At 44.2% G+C, this 22634-nt stretch overlaps 1 protein-coding gene across 1 annotated transcript in view; it reads left to right on the top strand.

The window, feature by feature from the left end:
- LOC121862401 (SCY1-like protein 2) overlaps nucleotides 1-22634 on the top strand; it is a 225703-nt gene that overhangs the window by 4593 nt on the left and 198476 nt on the right. The window contains exon 2 of the mRNA XM_042360665.1: nucleotides 17969-18122. Coding sequence (XP_042216599.1) covers nucleotides 17969-18122 — 154 coding nt within the window. The remainder of the gene's footprint in view (nucleotides 1-17968; nucleotides 18123-22634) is intronic.

Below are 22634 nucleotides of genomic sequence, written 5' to 3'. Positions count from 1 at the left end.
GAGCGGGAGGTGAGGCTAGGGTGGTGTTTCTGGTCTGCTGCTCACTGCAATGGCCCAGTGGCCAGACACAGGTTGAACAGGCTAGGCGATAGTTCAACAAAAATATACAGGCGGGGCGATAGTTCAACAAAAGTATGCAGGAGAGTTCCAGCTGGGCACTGAGGATAGAGCCAGGGTAGCCAGTAAGTCTTCATAAGAATATTTGATGTTAATGATATTGGTATTAAAAATGATATTGATCATGTTAACGATGTAGGTGTAAGAAAATCCTCTTTTTAGTCAGTTGTTCATTACCATTTCAGCATTAACATTAATGTCTTAATAAAATGATAAACCAAAGTTACACAAACTGAAACAACAATAATTTATATTTCAACAAGTAATATTGACAACTAAGACATTCTTTAAAACTGATGTTAGGAGTAATATCCCAATCAGTGTGGTGATTAATGCGATGGTGTTTGTGATGATGTTGCTTCTCTGTGTGGTGAGTGTGATGATGGTGCTTCTCTGTGTGGCGAGTGTGATGATGGTGCTTCACTGTGTGGTGAGTGTGATGATGGTGCTTCTGTATGTGGTGAGTGTGATGATGGTGCTTTACTGTGTGGTGAGTGTGATGATGGTGCTTCTGTATGTGGTGAATGTGATGATGGTGCTTCTCTGTGTGGTGAGTGTGATGATGGTGCTTCTCTGTGTGGCGAGTGTGATGATGGTGCTTCACTGTGTGGTGAGTGTGATGATGGTGCTTCTGTATGTGGTGAATGTGATGATGGTGCTTCTCTGTGTGGTGAGTGTGATGATGGTGCTTCTCTGTGTGGCGAGTGTGATGATGGTGCTTCACTGTGTGGTGAGTGTGATGATGGTGCTTCTGTATGTGGTGAATGTGATGATGGTGCTTCTCTGTGTGGTGAGTGTGATGATGGTGCTTCTCTGTGTGGCGAGTGTGATGATGGTGCTTCACTGTGTGGTGAGTGTGATGATGGTGCTTCTGTATGTGGTGAATGTGATGATGGTGCTTCTCTGTGTGGTGAGTGTGATGATGGTGCTTCTCTGTGTGGCGAGTGTGATGATGGTGCTTCACTGTGTGGTGAGTGTGATGATGGTGCTTCTGTATATGGTGAGAGTGATGATGGTGCTTCTCTTTGATATATCTCATGTCTTATGGAGCCTATGTATCACATAGGCTTTTGTATAGAGACATTATTATCAACTAATTACAAGAATTTATTAACTTTATTAGACAATACTTATAAAACAGTATAAAAAATGTTCATGTGTTTCTGTGTGAGTCACTTCATGAAACTCTCTAATTATTTCCTTGCTGGCCATAGAATAATGATGAACCACTGCTGCGTATCACATCATTACCTTGTACCCTTGGCAAGTTATATTCATGTGTTGTCAAAAAATTTTAACACGTCATGACAGGATATTTCTACCACACACCACCTTCTCTCCTATTCCCTTCCCCCTGTTATTGTTTCTCAGCCACCCGTGTGTGTGTGTGTGTGTGTGTGTGTGTGTGTGTGTGTGTGTGTGTGTGTGTGTGTGTGCGTGTGCGTGTGCGTATGCGTGTGCGTGTGCGTGTGTGTGTGTGTGTGTCCGCCAAATAGGGATAAGGGGATAATCTTTTTTCATTGTTATAACAATGTAAATTATTTTGCATATGAAAAAAATGCTGTTTCATAATAAGACGTCGTTTACAATCATAATATATTCAAATTATATATATCTAAAGCAGGTTATGTTATATTTCGTTACATTTCGTTACACATCATTACGTTACGGACGTTACGTTATGTTACGTTTTGTATGAAGCTATTCATTTATATGGATTATTACAAGTGAAAAATCATAAATATTATATTGGATTGTCGGCCATTAACTTGGTAAAACTTTTGTATTGACCAATACATGATGCCTTAATGAGCCTTAAGACATTGATGATGATTATAGAACATTCTGTTCTTACTGTAAAGCTGCTTTAATTCTCTGACGCTGTTGTACACAACCGACTTGGATGTTCCCACGGGTGTAGAGGTGAACCAATAGCCTCCAGGCTGCTGGCACGCCGAACAACATTGATGGTCATTAAAATTTTGATTACATAGGCCGAAAGAGATAATTACGAAATACTACTAGCATGTATTGGCAAGGGCAGCCCAGAACCTTCAGGAACTCCGCCGAGTGGGTTCCATAGGCCACCCTTCTTGGCCAATTTCCTTAGGTGCGGAGGCAGCTGAGGGTCTACAGGACTCCACCGAGAGGGCCAGAACAGCTGCCCTTACGCCCCCAAGGAGTGATGCTAGTGAAGGTCCCGCTGGACCCCCGTGTAAGGTTGAGACTTTTCCTCTATTTCTCTCTTAAGAAGAAGTCTGTTTAGGAGAATTCTGGCGATAATCTTGACAGCTATGGACAGCAGCGAGATCCCGCGGTAGTTGCCACATTCTGACCGGTCTCCCTTGTTCTTATAAATATTGACAATGGAGGCATCATTAAGTGCTTGGGGGATTTCCTCCTTCTCCCATATATTCTCCAGGAGAGCGTGGAGATGGCTGGTAAGCAGAGGTCCTCCTTCTTTATACACCTCAGCTGGGATTCTATCAGGTCCTGAGGATTTGTTATTTTTCATCTGTTTGACGGTAGCAGCTACCTGGATGAAGTATAGCTGAGGTGGGCCAGCTTCAGATGATGAAGGGACCTGCTGGGTAGTCAGGACATCCACATCGGTGTTTCAATTGAGCAGTGAATGGCAGTGCTCTTTCCAGCACTATAGGATGCCATTTTTGTCTTTAATTAGGGAGTTACCGTCAGACGAGCCATGAGTGATTGACCCATAATTTTTTTTAGTGAAGTTGAAAAATTCTTGCATCTTGTGATGATCTGCAAGTTTTTGCATTTCATATGCTTTATTTTTAAACCAGTCATTCTTTAGATTGCGAAGTTCACGCTGGGCCGCCGCTTTCCTCTTGGGTTGTTCTGCCAGTCAGGTAAAGCAGCACGTTTATCACCAACGAGTACATTGATTGCCGGGTCATTTTCATCAACCCAGCCCTGGTGTATTCTTTCGATCTGGCCGTGAGTCTCTGAAGGTTTTTGTCATGACAGTGTCGATAATATCCTTTTCGGCACTGGGATTTGGGTTGTTTGTTGTCGGGTTGTTTATCAGCCCATGTTCAAGCTGCTCTCTGAAGGCATTTGCTACTGATGGATCCTCCAGATGTTTATTGCTAAAACCTCTTTTGGATCCTTGTTGCCTACGCCATTTTGGGGCGACGTGAAGTGAGAACTTGGTTTTGACGCGCCGATGATCAGTGTCAGTTTGGTCTGAGCCACGCATGGCTCGGATGATGAGGACATCTCGGCGATCTCTTCTTCTGACAATGATGTAGTCAATGAGATGCCAGTGTTTGAATCGTGGGTGTTGCCACGAACCCTTAAACTTGTCGGCCTGCTTAAACAAGGTATTGGTGATAGTAAGGTTGTGTGTAGCACACATGCTGTGGAGGAGGGGGCCTTTGGGATTATGCTCGCCTAGTCCATTTTCCTAATGATTCCCTGCCAAATGTCAACATCTCTGCCAACTCTGGCATTGAAGTTACCTAGGAGCACAACCTTGTCTTCTCTTGGGATAGAGGTGAGCACTCTGTCAAGGTCAGTGTAAAAGGCCTCCTTGATGTCATCCTTTGCATCCTGTGTTGGGCGTATGCACTAATGAAGAAGGAATGACATGAGTGATTCAGTGGGATTCGGAGCGTCATGAGGCGCTCGTTAATCTCAAAAGACATTTCAGTTAGCCTGTGTAGGATGCGTTGGCGGATGGCAAAGTCAACTCCATAAATGCGGCTTCTTTCCGCAGCAGGCTTACCCTTCCAGAAGAAGATATAGCCAGACCCCCGTTCTGTGACTCCACCCTCCTCTGGGAGCCGGGACTCACTAATGTCTGCTATATCGATGTTATACCTAGGCAGCTCTTTTGCCACAAGGGCAGTTCTTCTTTTAGGACGTGCTATCGTGCCAGTATGCAGAAGGGTCCTGACACTCTATGCAGCGACTATAAGAGGTTGCATAGTTTGTTTTGTTTTGATCTGTGATTATGATTGTTTTTTGACCGCATAAGGCTGACCTTACTGGGTGCGGTTGCCCACTCAGGTTGGTTCTTTAGGCAGGCTATGTTTAAGGCACCTTTTCGAGCCCCCTCCCCATGTGGGGTGAGCAGAGTGGCTCCTCGAAAGGGCTGCTCAGTCGCACAGACCGGACCAGATTGCACCACTGCCTAGGTCCCATTGCATAAACGACCATCTTATCTGTGATCTGTGCCGCCCATGTGCAGAGTTGTGACTAGAGACTCCCGGCAGTCATCTCTGCCTGTTCCCGTCGCCACCCAACAGTCGCTATAGGACTTTTTGTGATATAGGGTTTTCAAGATGATGAGAGGTATGATGAGCTGGGTGATGGCTGCGCGTGATTTGATTTATGTGGTGAGGCAGGTGTGCAGGCTGCAACCACACATCTTGGCTCTCCCTTTTCCTGATCCAGTGGTGCAAGTGTTGCAACGACTGGGGAGAGGGAGAGTTGCAATGGACTGCCGATAGCCCAGTTTGTTGGGTTTCGCCTTAGTAGCCTGTCCATCAGGCATTGTGTTCATCTGCTGGTGTAGTCATATATACATACATACATACATACATATATACATACATACATACATACATACATACATACATACATACATACATAGTGAGACAAACAGGAAGATAGATAGATGAATGGAAGTACTGTATAGACAGATAGATAAAGTGATTAAGATAGGCAGACAGGTAGATAGATTAATGGACAGATAGGTAGACACTTAGACACCTCGAATGTATCTGTACACACCTATACAAGACAGTTAAATAACTAGTTATGATAATAAAAATAATCTCTCTCTCTCTCTCTCTCTCTCTCTCTCTCTCTCTCTCTCTCTCTCTCTCTCTCTCTCTCTCTCTCTCTCTCTTTCTCTCTTCCATAATGTAGAGAACTCATTATTTACAACTTTAAAATGAAAACTATTATTCATTGTTCTAAATTCTTCTAAGGTATAGAGTAAGTGATTTAGTTTTCACAACTCTCTCTCTAAAACTATCAAACTCTCCTCGCTCACCAAAAAGATGTATACGAAAGTGAAACAAAAATATAACTAAAAAGAAAAAGCTCCCGTAGGAAAAAACCAATAAAGCCATTAGTAAAAAAGTGAAATATAAGAACAAATATATGTATAAAGATAAGAATAATTTAAAAAATAGCTACACATAAAATGAAAACGAGTAAATTAAAAAAGTAGAACAAATAAAAATAAAAAAATAAAAAAAATATAAGTCTCGATTGAACTTTTATCCATTACTAAAAATTTGGTTTTCTTTGGTGCCGTAAAGGTTAGATTGAACATTCACCAACTAGAACCAAAACACTGAATAAAACGCACCAAAAAATAAATAAAAATATAAATAAATCACGTCGGTTATACTTCAAAATTCTACCTTTTACGCTAACCGCTAACTTTTTTGGCTCTAAAACCGTTAAAAGCAGACCTAGAGAGCTGAAAATTTTCATATGTTGTCTTGTAGCTTAGACATAGAGCTTTCCAAAAAGGTATAGCATGCCAAGATCAGATGATGATCAAGGTGTACACAAATAATTAAATGAACAAATGAAATTAAACATTAGTTAACATTCAGTTTCAACATACACTTTATAATCTTTATTTACTCTATGAAAAGACAGAAAGTATTAAACGAATCCAAAAACTATAGCACTGTATAGCATAGGTAGCAAATAGCATCATGCCAAGATCAAATGACGATCAACTTATCAAGGTGTACACTGTACACAATTTCACAAATAATTAATTTGAATTCTCATACAACCTATCGGCCTTATTCATTATTCATGTAAATATGCAATACCAACCACATACACATTATACCAGTGCATTTTTATATAACTTATTGTTGGTCTTAGTCATTATACCAGTGCATTTTTATATAACTTATTGTTGGTCTTAGTCATGTAAATAAACAGAAAACTCTAAACTTTAATGAAAAGTAAGTTTTTAGAAAATTTTGTTTGGCGCACACCTTGGATGACATCCTGGTTATAGCAGTACTTAGCAATAAATTACACAATGTCTCTCAGCTGCTGCAGTGCGGCGTCGACAAATTATGTCTTGTCACGTTTACACGTACTAACAGGCAGTCAGCCAACAGCCTGACTAGCTGTTGGAGACACGCTTCGCGGCGTAATTAGCGGATTAGCGGAACCTTGCCCACCACTGACAGTTATAAGTATAGGATACGTTACAAGTAAGTCACAGGTACAGGTAAAAGATAAAAGTGTGGTTCAAATTTTTCAAAATTACAAAAGTCAACGCACACACACGCACACACACTCACACACTCTACTACTACTTTGCTGTCACTCGGAATCGAGTAATCCAATGATATGAGTTATTTTGGACGTCACCTTTGTTGGTGAGCTCTGAGGTGACTAGAAAGGCCGATACGGGACCGGCAGGGTCGTCCACAGATGTTGCACAAGTGGAGGACTACATCTAGTGCGGGAGGGGCGGCAGCAGCGTCTTTCCGGCGTTGGCGCTTGTCTGCCTCGATATGCAGTCGGGCAAACTCGAAAGTATTGGCACCTCATGTGGTGCTCCTCCAAGCGTTACGGTGTGGAGTAATCGTCTCCCAGGGGAGGGGATCGATTTGGCACTTTTTCAGGTTTGTCTTAAGACTATCCTTATACCTTTTCAGTTGCCCGCCAGCGTTACATTTACGATTCGTTAGATGACTGAAAAGTAGCTGCTTTGGCAGTCTACTGTCGTGCATGCGGGTAAAATGGCCAGTCCAGCGTAGTTGTTCGTGGATAATGGTAACCTCGATGCTCCTACAGTTGGTGTCAGCGAGAATACTGGCATTTGTTCTCTTGTCTTCCCAGCGAACTAGGAGATTGGAACATAGACTACGTTGGTGAAAGTTTTCAAGTGCCTTGGAGTGCCTCCTGTATGTGACCCATGTCTTGCTACCATATAGCAGGGTGGGGAGGATCACTGCTCGATATACGTGCAACTTTGTAGATATTTTCAGCTTCCTACAGCTGAAGATACGGGTACAGAGTCTGCCAAAGGCTTGAGATGCACATCTGATCCCTTGTTGAATCTCTTCATCGACCCACGGTGGTGTACAGGTGGGAGCCGAGATATTGAAATTGGGAAAAATTAGAGAGGGTAGTACCATTAAGCTGGATGGATGGTGGAGGTGTGGCTGAGGCAGGGGCTGGTTGAAAGAGAATCTGAGTCTTACGTACATTCACCTCTAGGCCGAAGTGTGCCTACGCATCTGCGTAGGTGTTCAGGATCTCCTGTAGGTCGTGTTCAGTGTTAGCAACAAGGGTGAGGTCATCTGCGTAGTGAAGTTTAGTATTGAAAGCTGCCATCACTTTGTTTCTGCCTCGAGTCATCTTATGTTGAAAAGACCCTTCATCCAGCACTCGATGTCCACCCCGCCGGCTTAATTGGCACTGGCATGAGTAAGGAAGGCAGCCAAGAAAATGGAAAAGAGAGTTGGTGCCAGTGCACATCATTGTTTTACCCCCGTTTCGATGGGGAGGAACTCAGGTTGGATGCCATTGTGCAGGACACTACCGTTCATGCCATCGTGGAGTTGCCTCAGAATAGCAATAAATTTTGGTGAGCAGCCAATATGCCTGAGGGTCCGCTAGAGATGCTTCTTTGTTGACCGAGTCGAAGGCCTTGGTTAGGTCGACGAAGGCGATGTACAGGTCATAACGCTGTTCTCTGCACTTTTCCTGTAACTGGCGGGCAGCAAAGATCATGTCAGCGGTGCTGTGTGATGGTCTAGAGCAGTGGTTCCCAAACTTTTTTTACTTACGGCGCACTTTAGAACAAGTACAAATATTTTGGCGCACTTTGTAAATAAATTCGAAAATTTATTCAAAAGACGTATTTATACACATTAGCATAGCATAAAGTAGAAATATAGATAATTATAAATACAGAAAAATTGTATGTACTTACTTCTTTATTCAATAAATGGAACAAAGTTATCAATGCGAAACATGCGCTTGATGGTTTTTGGCAATGTTTGCAATGTTGGGACGTATTTGAGAAAGACAAACCCTCATTTCTTCTTCGATGCAACGAAGCCTCTCTCTTTTTTTGGATTTGATGTTATTGAGGGTTGAAAATCCCAATTCACATAAATACGATGTGGAAAACTGCATCAAAACGGATAAAGCTTTTTTAGCTACTGAGGGGTATTCTTCTTTAATAGCAATCGGTAACTCAGCATGCTTAATTTTAAGTCCACGATCATTGGATATAGATGCCAATTCCTCCTCTTCAAGTAATTTTAGACCAATATTAGATGGAATTTTTATGAAGGGATTTCGAACCCACTTAAACTCTTCTGTGTTCAATGACGGAAAATAAAAGTTTATTTTTTCTTCCAGAGTTGTCAAATGTTCAACTACAATAGGAGTCATTTCTTTTATGCAGTTTTTACGTATTAAGGGAAACATTTCAAAGTTACCATCTTTAGCTCTATTTTTCCAAATTACAACTTTATTTTTAAATGAAACCAGCTTATCCGACGAAGTGAGAATGTTTTCATCTCTACCTTGCATACTTGTGTTGACGCTATTAAGTTGTGCAAATATCTCTGTTAAATATTCCAGCTTGGAAATCCAAAATTCGCATTGAAGATATTCACAGAAGCGTTCGTGTTTTTCTTCTTCAAAAAATACAAGTAATTCTTTCTGGAGTTCATGTATGCGACATAGCACCTTACCTCTTGAGAGCCATTTGATTTCTGTGTGTAAAATTTAGCGCTCATGCTGGGAATCCATATCAACACAATTTTTTTCAAATAAGCGAGACTTCAATGGTCTACTTTTAATATAATTAACCATTTTAACAACTTGATTTAATACTTGCTTTAATTCACCTTGTATTGTTTTTTAAACTAGCACCTCCCTATGTAGGAAGCAATGAGTACGTATAACATTAGGATTTTGCTGTTGTACAAGCGATACAAGACCTTTAATACAGCCTACCATAGATGGTGCCCCATCAGTACACATTCCAACACATGACTTCCATGATAAATTCCATTTTTCGAGGTAGGCAGATAAAATGTCAAAGATATCTTGACCTCTTGTAGTGAGTGACATTTCTTTGCAACAAAAGAACTGATTTATGATTTGGTTTCCATCAATAAAGCGAATAAATGTAAGTAATTGTGCTATGTTGCTAATGTCAGTAGATTCATCAACTTGTGAAGCAAATTCTGAGTTCTGAAGTTTATTCTGTACATTTTCCTCTATATCAGCAGATAAATCATTTCGGCTATCTCAATAGAAGCGACTTGAGCCTTTTCAGAAACTGTAAACTTTTTCTGAAAATAGTTTCTTTGCTCGGATTGCTGTTCTAACAGTCTTTGGAAATAATTCAGATCTTTATCTTGAAGATGTGAGTGTTTAGTTGTAAAATGTCTCTTTAACTTGCTGGGTACCATGCCTTCGTTAGACATCCTTTCACCACAAACAACACACAGTGGAAGAGGTTGATCCTCGTTTCCAGTCCAATGAAACCCAAACTTTAAATAGCTATTGCAATATTGACGATTGGGTCGAGCTTTCGCCTTATCTAATATACTATAGGAATAGCCGTGTGTCTGTCTGTCTGTCTGTCCTGTGCAGCCGAAACGGTACAATCGTTTTCATCAAACTTGGTGGAAAAATCGTAAAAAAAAATTCGTAGATTGGAACAAACCTGGTCCCATGTCTATGGTTTCTTTAGGAAGGCATTAATTAACCATTTTATTTGCGCTGGAAAACGATGTCGCTGTACGCTGTCAGTCGGACGGCGGTTGCACGCTAGCCAAGCACGAGCGTTCGAACTTTCTTGCTTTGGTAAACTGTACCACTGGACTCGCCACCGGGCACGAAGGGCCCACGATCACTTGTTATCACTAGGCTTAGTTGCTTTTGACGAACGTTCACTTTCAGATTCACAATCGTCACTGTTATGTTTCCTCTTAATAAACTTATCCATTTTATGGGTAATTTAGTCAATATGAATTGAATCGCACAAAGAGCACAGCTTGCTAACAAAGTCAAGTATCAAACTGAGACAAGTGACAGCATGTCACATATTTAATAACTTAACGGTCCGCAAACGTGAAGATATGTTCGAAATCTTTTGTTTAGTTTCATTTATTTTAGCTCAAGAGCCTTTCAAAATCAATTGCAAAGATTAAAATTTCTACTACTACGAATGAAACAAATTGAAATATAGTTATGGCCCTGATCCGCTGCAATACGTGAGGACGAGTTAAAAAATTTCGTTCAACACCGTATACTTTAGCTCAATAGTTTTTTTCAAAATCCATTATTGAAATGAAAACTTCTGCTACGACTGAAACGAACTGAAACATAGTTATGCATTGAATGTATCTATAAGACATAAATTACGAGGATAGATTGATGCGAATTTAGTTCTTAACCTTATGAAATTTAGGACTCAAAATTTAATAACACTGTCGTACCATAATTAGCCAAAATGAATTGAATGACACAAACTCATCTCTCATTCTTAATTTAGTTGTTTGCCACTTTGACAGTTTTATATGAACTTTATTACGAATTTCAGTTTGTATTTTTCACATTTTGAAATATAATCTTGCTCTTTCGCGGCGCACCTAATTACATCTCGCGTCACACCAGTGCGCCGCGGCGCACGGTTTGGGAACCACTGGTCTAGAGCCACATTGAGATTCTGGGAAGAAGTTTTCCGCCTCGGGAAGAAGTCTGTTCAGGAGGACTCAGGCGATAATCTTGCCGGCTACGGAGAGCAGCAACAACCCGCTGTAGTTGCCACAGTCTAACCGGTCTCTCTTGTTCTTATAAATATGGACGATGGAGGCGTCTTTAAGAGCTTCGGAGATTTCCTCCTTTTCCCATATATTCTGAAGGAGACGGTGGAGACGGCTGGTAAGCAGAGTTCCTCTTGCTTTATACACCTCGGCTGGGATTCCGTCAGGCCCTGAGGCTTTGTTATTTTTCATCTGTTTGATGGCAGTAGCTACCCCATCCAAGGATGGAGGATAGCTGAGGTGGGTCAGCTCTGGGTGATGAGGGACCTGCTGGGTAGTCAAGACATCCACATCGGTGTTTCGGTTGAGCAGCGAATGGTAATGCTCTTTCCAGTGCTGAAGGATGCCTTCTTTGTCTTCACTTAAGGAGTTACCGTTGGATGAGCGGAGGGGGGACTGCACCATGAGTGATTGGTCTATAAAATGTTTTAGGAAAATTGAAAAATTCGCGCAACTTGTGTTCATCTGCAAGTTTTTGCATTTCACAGGCTATATTTTAAAACCAGTCATTCTTTAGATTGCGAATTTCGCGCTGGGCTGCAGCTTTCTTCTTGTGGAAGGTATCAGCTTTGGTTCGAGACTGAGGGATGTTCTGCCAGTCGGTTAGATCAGCATGTTTATCATCGACGAGTAAATTGATTTCCGGGTCATTTTCATCAAACCAGTCCTGATGTATTCTTTCAATCTGGTCGAGGGTCTCTCTGCAGGTTTTTGTCTGGATCCTCCAGACATTTAGTGTTGTAACCTTTCCTGCAGCTTGTTGCCTTCGCCGTTTTGGGGCAACCTAAAGTGAGGGCGTGGCTCTGTCGAGCCGATAATCAGTGTCACAGTGGTCTGAGCCACGCATGGCTCGAGTGATGAGGACTTCTCGGCGATCTCTTTCTCTGACAATGATATAGTCAATGAGATGCCAGTGATTGAATCGTGGGTGTTGCTACGAACACTTGAACTTGTTGGCCTGCCTAAACAAGGTATTTATGATAGTGAGGTTGTGTGCAGCACACTTGATGAGGAGGAGTAGGCCGTTGAGATTACACTTGCCTAGTTCATTTCTCCCTATGGTTCCCTGCCAAATGTCAGCATCTCTGCCAACTTTGGCATTAAAGGCCACCTTGATGTCATCCTCTGCATCCAGTGTTGGGGCGTATGTACTGATGACGAAGCCATGACGTGATTGATTCAGTGGAACTCGGAGCGTCATGAGCTCGTTGATCCCAACAGGCATTTCAGTTAGCCTATGTAGTGTATTGAGGGTAAATTAAGTGTAGAAAGTATAGGTAGAATTTATAGTAGGGGGATTGTAAAGTGGAGAAGGTTTGGTAGCGTGGCCGGTTAGTTACTTGACTGGGTATATATTAGTTAACTGAATGACACAGACACATTAATAGATCAATCTATTGACGTTACTAGACAATGACTCTCGGACACAAACATGAAATGGATACACTTCTCTCCGTAAGTACCTCACCCTATGGATCGCTCTGACAAAGACTCACGTGTGACCTGAGGGAGGCCCAGCAGGTGCTGTTGAAGTGAGTGCTGGACTATGTCTCTTTTGGGAGACTCTGCTAGCTGGGGCTCTGTACTGAGGAGGAGAAGTCGACCCCCTCCGTTACAATAATAAACCGAATGCTAATGCAGGAAACTGCAGGGCCCTTATATTGGAGTTGACAAGATGTCGTCACTAATCTGGGTGTGTCTGGTCAGGTGACAGGTGTACTCGCCGAAGGGTAGCTTCTTGAGTAACACGGTCATGTTACCGGGTTGAGCTAATCGCGTGGCAGTGAGAATTCTGCTTCATTGTGACTGTGACCTCTCCTAATTAACACTAAACTGGTTAGATCTGGACAACAGTGTTTGTCCAGGTGCGAGGTCATATCGCCGGTCTTTAATGCTTCCTAACTATTACCACCCAGGTGTATCTTGCAGGTGTAGTTTCTTTAACATGGTCAAAACGCCGGGTTAACTCAGGTACCTTGTGGCCGAGACCTTTCCTACATAAGAACATAAGAAAATAAGGAGTCTGCAATAGGCCGGTTGACCTGTGCATGGCAGCATAGACAGCAACATAAGTAAATTTGCTGATGACACTAAAATAGGACATGTATTTAAATCTGACGAGGACTCTGCAAAACTACAGGAAGATCTAAACAAATTTTTCGAATGGACGGAAAAATGGCAGATGAAATTCAACGTGGACAAATGTAAAGTACTCAATATAGGAGAAGTAAACAGGAAAACCAGTTATCAGATGAACAACGATGCCATTGTGGAATCCGACTGAGAGAGAGATTTAGGAGTAATAATAAGTAGGAATCTTAAGCCAAGTAAACAATGTGTTTTTGCTCGTAACAAGGCTAATAAAGTACTTGGGTTCATACAAAGGAGTGTTAGTTACAAGACTAGCGAGGTCATCTTAAAATTATATCTAGCGCTTGTGAGACCTCACCTGGATTACGCAGTTCAGTTCTGGTCACGGTATTACAGAATGGATATAGAATCCTTGGAAAGAATCCAGAGGAGAATGACAAGACTAATCCCGGGCATTAGGAACCTTGAGTACAGAGACAGGTTAAAGCATCTTAATTTGCACTCCCTCGTGAGACGTAGTGTGAGGGGCGACATGATAGAGGTGTATAAATGGAAGTCAGGGTTAAGCAAAGGGGATATTACAAAGGTACTCAAACTATCCAACCAGGAGCGAACTCGTAACAATGGTTTTAAATTAGACAAACTTAGATTTAGGCGTGAAATTGGTAAACACTGGTATGGAAACAGAGTAGTGGATGAATGGAACAAGTTACCAAATATCATCATTAACTCGAATACGCTGGATAGCTTCAAACACAGGTTGGATGCTTATATGAGCAATAGGGGTTGGGTATAAACGGGACTGCCCAGTATGGGCCAATAGGCCCGCTGCAGTTTCCTCCACTCTTATGTTCTTATGTTCTTATGAGAGTTACTACCACTCTCTATCATCCATGAATCTATTTAGCCTCCTTTTAAAACTTTCCAGCGTTCCAGCACTTACTACAAAGTTGCTAAGCTTGTCCCACTCGTCCACCACCCTATTTGTGAACCAGTTCCTTCCTATCTCCCTCCTAAACCTAAACTTATCCAACTTAAATCCGTTGCTCCGAGTCCTATCTTGCTCGGATATTAAAAGAACTTTATCTATATCCCCTTTATTGATTCCTTTCACCCACTTAAATACTTCTATCATATCTCCCCGCACTCTTCTTCTTTCTAGGGAATGCAAGTTTAGTTTCTTTAACCTATCCCGATATGGAAGGTTTCTAAGTCCCGGAATCATTTTCGTCATTCTTCGCTGCACCGACTCTAGTGAATTTATATCCATTCTATAATAAGGGCACCAGAACTGAACCGCATAATCGAGGTGCGGCCTGACTAGCGCAAGATATAGTTGCAATAAGTCCTCTGCACTCTTATTACTTACACTTCTAGATATGAAACTCAATACTCTGTTTGCCTTATTTCGAACATTAACGCACTGTTTTCTAGGCCGTAGGTCCGGGCTTACAAGTACCCCTAGGTCTCTTTCACAAGTTGACTTCTCTAGGTTGATGTTCCTGGGTCAGGTCTTAATCTCACCGTAGGGTGTGTCAACCTGCGTGGGTGTACACCTGCTCATCTACTTACTGCTATATGTGCTGTTCTTTCTGCTCTGTAAGCTATGGTCTGATAAACAATCATTACAGTAGGATACATTGGCTGCTGGCAAAGCCAACTCTATAAATGTGGTTTCTCTCCGTAGTAAGCGTACCCTTCCAGAAGAAGATATAGCCAGACCCCCGTTCTGTGAGTTGACCCTCGTCTGGGAGCCGAGTCTCATGAATGGCTGTGTATGTCGATGTTATACCTAGACAGCTCTTTCGCCAGAAGGGCGGTTCTTCTTTCAGGATGCTCATTTGTGCCAGTATCCAGAAGGGTCCTGACATTCCATGCAGCGACCATAAGAGGTTATATAGATTTTTTTTGTGTGTGTTGATCTGTGATTATGATTGCCCAGTCACGTTGGTTATTTTGGCAGGCTATGTTTAGGGCACCTTTTCTAGCCCCCTCCACATGTGGGGTGAGCAGAATGACCCTTCGAAAGGGCTGTTCAGTCGCGCAGACAGGACCGGATTGCGCTGCTGCCTAGATCCCAGTGCATAAACGACCATCCTCTCTCTGCCGCCCATGTGGAGAGTTTTGACTAGAGACTCCCGGCAGTCATCTCTGCCTGTCCCCGTCGCCACTCAATCGTCGCCATAGGACTTTAGGGGTATAGGGGTTTTGATGATGATGAGCTGGATGATGGCTGTGCGTGAGTTGATTTATGTAGTGAGGCAGGAGCGCAGGCTGCAACCACTCTCTTGGCTCTCCATTTTCCTGATCCAGTGCTACAGGTGTTGCAACGACTGGGGAGAGGGATAGTTGCAATGGACTGCCGATAGCCCAGTTTGTTGGATTTTGCCTTAGTAGCCTGTCCGTCATGCATTGCCTTCGCCCGCTGGTGTAGTCGTTTCTTTCCCACGTTGGTCACCTCATTTATCTATAACGCCGTTGGGTCTTGTTGGAGCTCTGTAAGCATGTCTGCCTGATACGGTGCTCTACTGTAGATTTTTAGTTTCGGGTTTACTCATGTAGCCTTTTACCTACCAAGGTTAATCCGCAAGGCAGCGGGACAGTGGTTTTGTAGGCTCCAGGATGTGTCCACAAGCTAGTGGGCTCATATGCCGTCCCTCTGGGGCTCACTTCTGCTTCGAGATCCCCCGCTGGTCTAGCCTTGGCCCACGAGGTACCCAGTTACCGTGTGTTGCGACGAGAAAGCACAGCAGGAGTCTTGATGGTGAAGAGGCTGTGTACTGGCAGGGAAGGACTTATGCAATTTGCTTCCCTGTTCGTCACTAGGGCTAGCCAGCGGCAGTAGCTGAAAGCGAGAGGAAGCAAGCAGAGTTTGCGCCTTAACACTAACATAGTGCTGCCACACTAGATGCATTACACCACCCTGCACACACATACATACACACACACACACACACACACACACACACACACACACACACAGAGTTTATGTCGTAAGCTTTTTACTAAATGTTAAACAAAAATTGTATCCAGGACAGGAAGTTGTCCATTTCCGGGGCCAGACTGTGATGCATCGACGCCTTTACTGAGAGAGAGAGAGAGAGAGAGAGAGAGAGAGAGAGACTTTAATTATGTTGGCCTTAACATTTACATAATCCAAGGCGGTGTTTCACTGTGAGTTGGATGGGTAAATTGAACTTTTACTAAATTTGAGATGTTAGTAGAATGTTCGAACTCCAAGACGACCTAATATTAGACTTAACTGTAATCTTATCCACAAATACTTAGTTCAACATCTGTATGAATCATTCATGGCGGTTCTGAGCAAAAATAGTACGACCCACCATGACCGTTACCGCAGAACCTCACTCACTCCCACACTCCACGATAAAGCGTTGCGTTATCTAACGTCTCTTACACTGTGCTCGTCGGTTTCCTACCATCAAAATAAAACTGGTAAATATATGCTGTTAATCTGTAAAAGATCAATTGCTACACATATATTGAGGCGTGTGGTGGTGGTAGGTCACTGCTCGGGTGTCTAATTAGGTAGGGGTGAAGTCATGCATAAAACTGATCGTATCAAACTTATTTGTAGACGGTCGGCTAAATAACGTATATTGGTTTTAATATAATGTATTGTCATTTTATGTATCAGTTAGAACTGATATTTCGCAGTTACCCTTAAACTGTAGTTAAATTAACAGGAACTTGTGATATGTATAATATTACTGCCAACAGAACTCAAGTATGCCTTTTATCGTGGGGTGGTGTGCTCATGCTCTAATTACAGGTAGATGCAGTAAACCAAAAGATAGATTGGTCGTAGCCTCATCCGGGTTCCTTGTGGAATTGTAGTGGTGTACTGGTTTGCGATTATCTGGGCACCAATGAAATGTGCTATGTGAATATATAACACAACATCAGTGAATTTTACTTAATAAGCACATACAAAAAGTCTCCTTACGTCACTTCACCTCACCACACCGCCACCATCTAGCAAGCAACAGATAGGAGCCACTGACGTTCTGTTTTGGTAATCTGGATCAAAACTAAAATCAGAAAAGAAACGCTTCCCTTCACAGATAGAGAAGGACTGCTTATATCGCATCCTTAGTCTGGCTAATGTTGCAAAGTTCCTTCAGGCCATTCTGGTAGTTTTACTACTGTGTATATAAACAGAGTTGCCACAATTCACAAAATACGCCGTTCACTGTACCAGATGGATCTTTGGCTAACCGCACATCATATTAAGTATGTGTTGTGTATGTTTGCTGTGTACCGTATGTTAACAATAAGTACTCATTTAGTTAAGTCTTCCACTAGTCCAGCTTCGTTTTCTGTACCGGCGAGAAGACAATTAAATACGTGTTGATTTTTGGTTATTAAGTTTATGTAATTAATCATTGCTACCGACTAACACACACACACACACACACACACACAATCTGTAAAGCGTTTCACTAATCAATATTAAAGGATTTGTTCAACTTTTGGACGATTCTTAATTTACGAGTACTGTACACTCACGCGCCATAGTTTCGATGCACCCTCTACCCCTACTCCTGGCTCGAGGGAAGTCGTAGTCCCTCTTGTATAGTGATGTTAAGTATAGTGATGGTAAATAAAATGTTGTGAAGTCACTAAAAAACCTGTATCGTGCATATATTCTCTCAAATATTACATCATGAACTGCTATTCGTACAATCCACACTCACTATCTCACTAATTCACTCATCCCAACTCCCTCTCACCCATACTCCCTCTTACCTATACTCCCTCTTACCCACTCTCTCGCTAATTCATTCACCCACACTCCCTCTCACTCACCCTCCATCTCACTAACTCACTCACCCACAGTCCCACACTCCCTCTCACTCACCCACACTCCTTCGTACCCTCCCTCTCACTAACTCACTGACCCACCCACTCTCTCCTACCCTCAGAGTGGTGTTCAACCTGCCCAAGAGCATCCAGGCATCCGTCACCCTCCTGGAGAACATCCACATAATCTTGGAGAAGACGCCACAGGAAGACATCACGACCGACATTCTGCCCATCATCTACTCTGGCCTCGAGTCATCCACCGTCCAAGTGCAGGTGGGTGTAGGGGGTGGCTAGGTGGGTGTAGGCCCCCAAGGGAGCCACGGCAAGAATTTAGGGGAGCCACGGCGAGCTGTTATAAATTGTACGTTTCCAAATAATGTTGGGAATCTGAATTATACAAAACTTGTATTACTTATTTTGACTTGGCAGAAGAGAATTTTCATTCTTTTTCTGTCATTTTGTTTAAGCATAACGGCAATACAATTTCAATATTTACATACTCTGGTGCCATTTTTTTTTTTTTTACGGATTATTTAAGATTCCACAGGTCTAGTCCCTGTCTGTGTGACAGGCGCTGGACCGAGCTGCTGAACTGACTTGTTCAGTACGTGTCCGTGTGTCATCACCTTTGCAAGTGGTGATAGAACCGAATGATCTCAGTCTGGCCTGGGATACCATCACGAAAACAGTGGAGTGTATTATCTCTGAACCATATATTGTGTTTGAGCTTGACTCAAGCATAATATACTCCGTAATTGGTGTTACTTATTTTGTTTCATAATTCATGTGGTCGCTGCTTTACGTGGGTGAAATATTTGTACAGTTCCTTTATTAATTATTTCCTTATTTATTGGTGCCATTGTTGTTCATACTCATTCTTTACTTATATAATCCAACCATTTTTAGTGCTAAATTGGTATGACTCACTATTCTTCTCGTTCTTCCAAGTTGGGCAGTGCTTGTCAAAGGAGGCGAGTTCTTGCTCACAGGAAGTTCACTTCAGCTTGCTAGCTTGAGTGTGAATGTTTACCTGTGTGCATGTTTGTGTATGACTGTATGTGTGCTTTATGTGTGAGTGCATGGGCATGTTATGTATGTGAATGTGTGTGTGTGTGTTTGCCATTCTAACTCTTGTCCTATTTATCTGGATACTTCAACTACGGATTTACATCAATCCTCGCTGATGGCATTGAGAAACCTCAGTGTATGCTGTGCTTCAACGTGCTGGGGAACGATTCTATGAGGCCTAGTAAGCTGAAGCATCATCTGATGACGATCCATCCACAGTATGCGGAGAGAGACACCGATTTCTTCAGGCGCCATGAACGGAGTTTGGGAAAACAGAAACTGGACGAGAGTGGTGCTTTCCAACTACAGACCGTAAGTGTAGTTGAGGCATCATACGAGGTTTCCCTCGAAATAGCAAAGCAAAAGAAGCCCCATACAATTGGTGAAACTTTAATTAAGCCATGTGCTTTAAAAATGGTTAAACGGGTTCTTGGAGAGGCAAGTGAACGTAAAATTCAAAAAATTTCCTTGTCAAACGATACAGTGAAACGGAGAATTAATGAAACGTCAGATGACATAAAGGAAAAAGTGATACAGGAGATCAAATTATCTCCATCTGGTGTTTGCAACACAGCTGGATGAGTCAACGGACGTGATTTCTTGTGCACAGCTACTCGTGTTTGTTAGGTATGTTTTCTTGTGTGACATCAAGGAGGAATATCTGTTCTGTACACAGCTCGAGACCACCACAACAGCTGTAGATGTGATGGGAAAGCTGTCTTCTTTCTTCACAGCTAACAGGATCAGCTGGGAAAATTGTTGTGGAGTCTGTACGGATGAGGCTCCGGCGATGCTGGGATCAAAATCGGGGCTCCAGAAGCGTGTCAAGGAAGTAGCTCCGAATGCCAAGGGGATCCATTGTATGATCCATCGTTTTGCACTGGCGTCAAAAGCCCTCCCTGATGAACTTTGCAAGATCCTGGAGGCAGTGGTCAAATGTGTCAACTTTGTGAAAGCTGGAGATCTGAACTTTCGCTTTTTCCAGAACCTTTGTAGAGACATGGATTCAGAGCATGAAGCCCTCCTTTTTTACTCCAAAGTGCGCTGGCTTTCCAAGGGCAATGTTGTGAATCGAGTGTTTGAACTTCGGGGAGAACTTAAGTTGCTCCTGGAAGTGCAAGGGAAAGATGATCTATTAAGTCACTTCAATGAGTTGTTGTGGGAGCCACGTCTTGCATATTTAGCAGATTTACTTGAGCAGCTAAACAGGCTGAATCTCAAGCTGCAGGGCAAGGAATGAAATGTATTTCCGTTCATGGATTGTCTTCGTGCATTTCTTGCTAAGCTCCAAAATTGGAAAAAGAAAGTCAATGCAGGATATGTTGCCATGTTTGAGAATCTTTCAACTGTTCTTGATGAAAATGAAGATCATCTGCTTGACCCATCACTCAAAACTGAAATCACTCAGCACCTGAAATCCTTGGAAGTGAGCTCAAAAAGTATTTCCCAGAATTCGAGGAGGAAGACGGGAAATAGGTGAGGAATCCTTTCTCTGGCACTCTTGATATTGCTGCCATTCCCAATGATGTTCAGGACGAATTTCTTGATCTCAAGAATGATTCTGCTGCCAAAGATCTCTATGAAGAAAGATCTCTGACTGTATTCTGGTGCTCAATGTATCAATCATATCCAAAAGTTAGCGAGATTGCACTTCGAGTCCTCTTGCCTTTTTCAACTACCTATTTATGCGAATCTGGTTTCTCCACTCTTCTACATATAAAGAGTAAAAGCCGGAACCGACTGGATGTGGACCCGGACATGAGCTGTGCATTGTCAGTGACACAACCTCGGCTCAGTCACCTGACTGAAAGGAAACAATAACAGACTTCCCATTGAGTTGTGACAAAATATGCAAAGGTCATATAAACTTTTTCCCAACCAAATTCAAGTTTACTGTGAGGCTTATCTAGTAGTCACTCTACTGTAGTCTAGTGACGTCAGTTATGTAATCATGTAAGTCTATTAAAATATAAGATGATGATTGTCAACCTTAAAATAAAATAAGGGTATTCTCTTCATCTGCATTTTATTTTTCAACATTATTTGTGGGGGAGAAATGAAGGAGGCCACGAGGATGTTGAAAATTCCTCAAGGGGAATGGAGTGAAAAAGGTTGACAACCACTGGTGTAGGGGGGCTACTGGGTAGGGGGTGGCTATGGGGTGGTGGTGGGTAGGTGGGTGTGGGGTAGGGGTGGGGGTGAGGGTGTGGTGTAGGTGGTGTGGGTGGTAGGTGAGGGTGTAGGTGGTGGCTAGGTGGGTGTGGGGTGGGGTGGGTGTGGGGTGGGTAGGTGGTGGCTGGGGTGTGGTGTGGGGGTGGCAGGTGGGTGTAAGGGGTGGCTAGGTGGGTGTGGGTGGTGTGGTGGGTGTGGGTGTAGGGGTGGGTGTGGGTGTGGTGGGTGTGGGTGGGGGTGTGGCTGGGTGTGTGTAGGGGGTGGCCAGGGGTGGGTGGGTGTAAGGGGTGGCTAGGTGGGTGGGGGGTGAGGGTGACTAGGTGGTGTGTGTAGGTGGGTGTGAGGGTGGCTAGGTGGGTGTGGGGGTGGTTAGGTGGGTGCATGGGGTGGCTGGGTGGGTGTGGGTGGTGGTAGGTGGGTGGGTGTGGTAGGTGGGTGTGGGTAGGGGGTGGGGGGTGGCTAGGTGGGTGTGGGGTGGTGGCTAGGTGGGTGTGGGGTGATGTGGTGGCTGGTGTGCTAGGTGGGTGTGGGGGTGGCTGGGTGGGTGTGGGTGGGTGGGCTAGGTGGGTAGGTGGGTGGGGTGGGGTGGGTGGTGTGTGGGGGTGTGTGGTGGCTGGGTGGGGTGGGTGGCTAGGTGGGTGTGGTGGTGGCTGGTGGTGTGGGCTGGGTGGGTGGGTGGGTGGCTGGGTGGGTGTGGTGGGTGGGTGGGTGGGGTGGGTGGGTGGGTGGGTGGTGGGGGTGGTGGGTGGGTGGTGGGTGGGTGTGGGGTGGTGGGTGGGTGTGGGGGGTGGCTAGGTGGGTGTAGGGGGGCGGTGGGTGTGGTGGTGTGGGTGGCCAGTGGGTGGGGTAGGTGGGTGTGGGGGGGGGGTGGGTGGTGGGTGGATGTGGGTGGGTGGGTGGGGTGGGTGGTGTGGGGTGTGGGGTGGATGTGGGTGGTGGGTGGTGGGGGGTGTGGGGGGTGGGTGGGTGTGGGGGTGGGGGTGGGTGGGTGGGTGGGTGTGGTGGTGTGTGGGGTGGGGGTGGGTAGGGGGTGGGTGGTGGTGGGTGTGGGGTGTGGGTGGGTGTAGGGGTGGCTAGGTGGGTGTAGGGGTGGCTAGGTGGGTGTGCAGGGTGGTGGCAGGGGTGGGGGTGGTGAGGGTGGGGGTGGGTGTGGGGTGGGGTGGGTGTGGTGTGGGTGGGTGTGGGAGGTGGCTGGGTGTGGGGGTGGCTAGGTGGGTGTGGGGGTGCTAGGTGGGTGTGGGTGGTAGGTGGGTGTGGGGGTGGCTAGGTGGGTGTGTGGGGTGGGTGTAGGTGGGTGTGGGTGTAGGGGGTGGGTGTGGTGGGTGTGGGGTGAGGTGGGTGTAGGGGGTGGCTGGGTGGGTGAGGGTGGTGGCTAGGTGGGTGTAGGGGGTGGCTAGGTGGGTGTAGTGGGTGGGTAGGTGGGTGTAGGAGGTGGGTAGGTGGGTGTAGAGGGTGGCGAGGTGGGTGTAGGGGGTGGCTAGGTGAGTGTAGGTTGTGGCCAGGTGGGTAATGATGGATGTAGATGGTGGTGGTGGATGTAGGTGG

Source organism: Homarus americanus, unplaced genomic scaffold (genome assembly GCF_018991925.1).
Source record: "Homarus americanus isolate GMGI-L3 unplaced genomic scaffold, GMGI_Hamer_2.0 scaffold31037, whole genome shotgun sequence".
Lineage (NCBI taxonomy): Eukaryota > Metazoa > Arthropoda > Malacostraca > Decapoda > Nephropidae > Homarus > Homarus americanus.
Note: the sequence above shows the minus strand (reverse complement) of the source record. Positions and strands in the feature narration are given on the sequence as shown.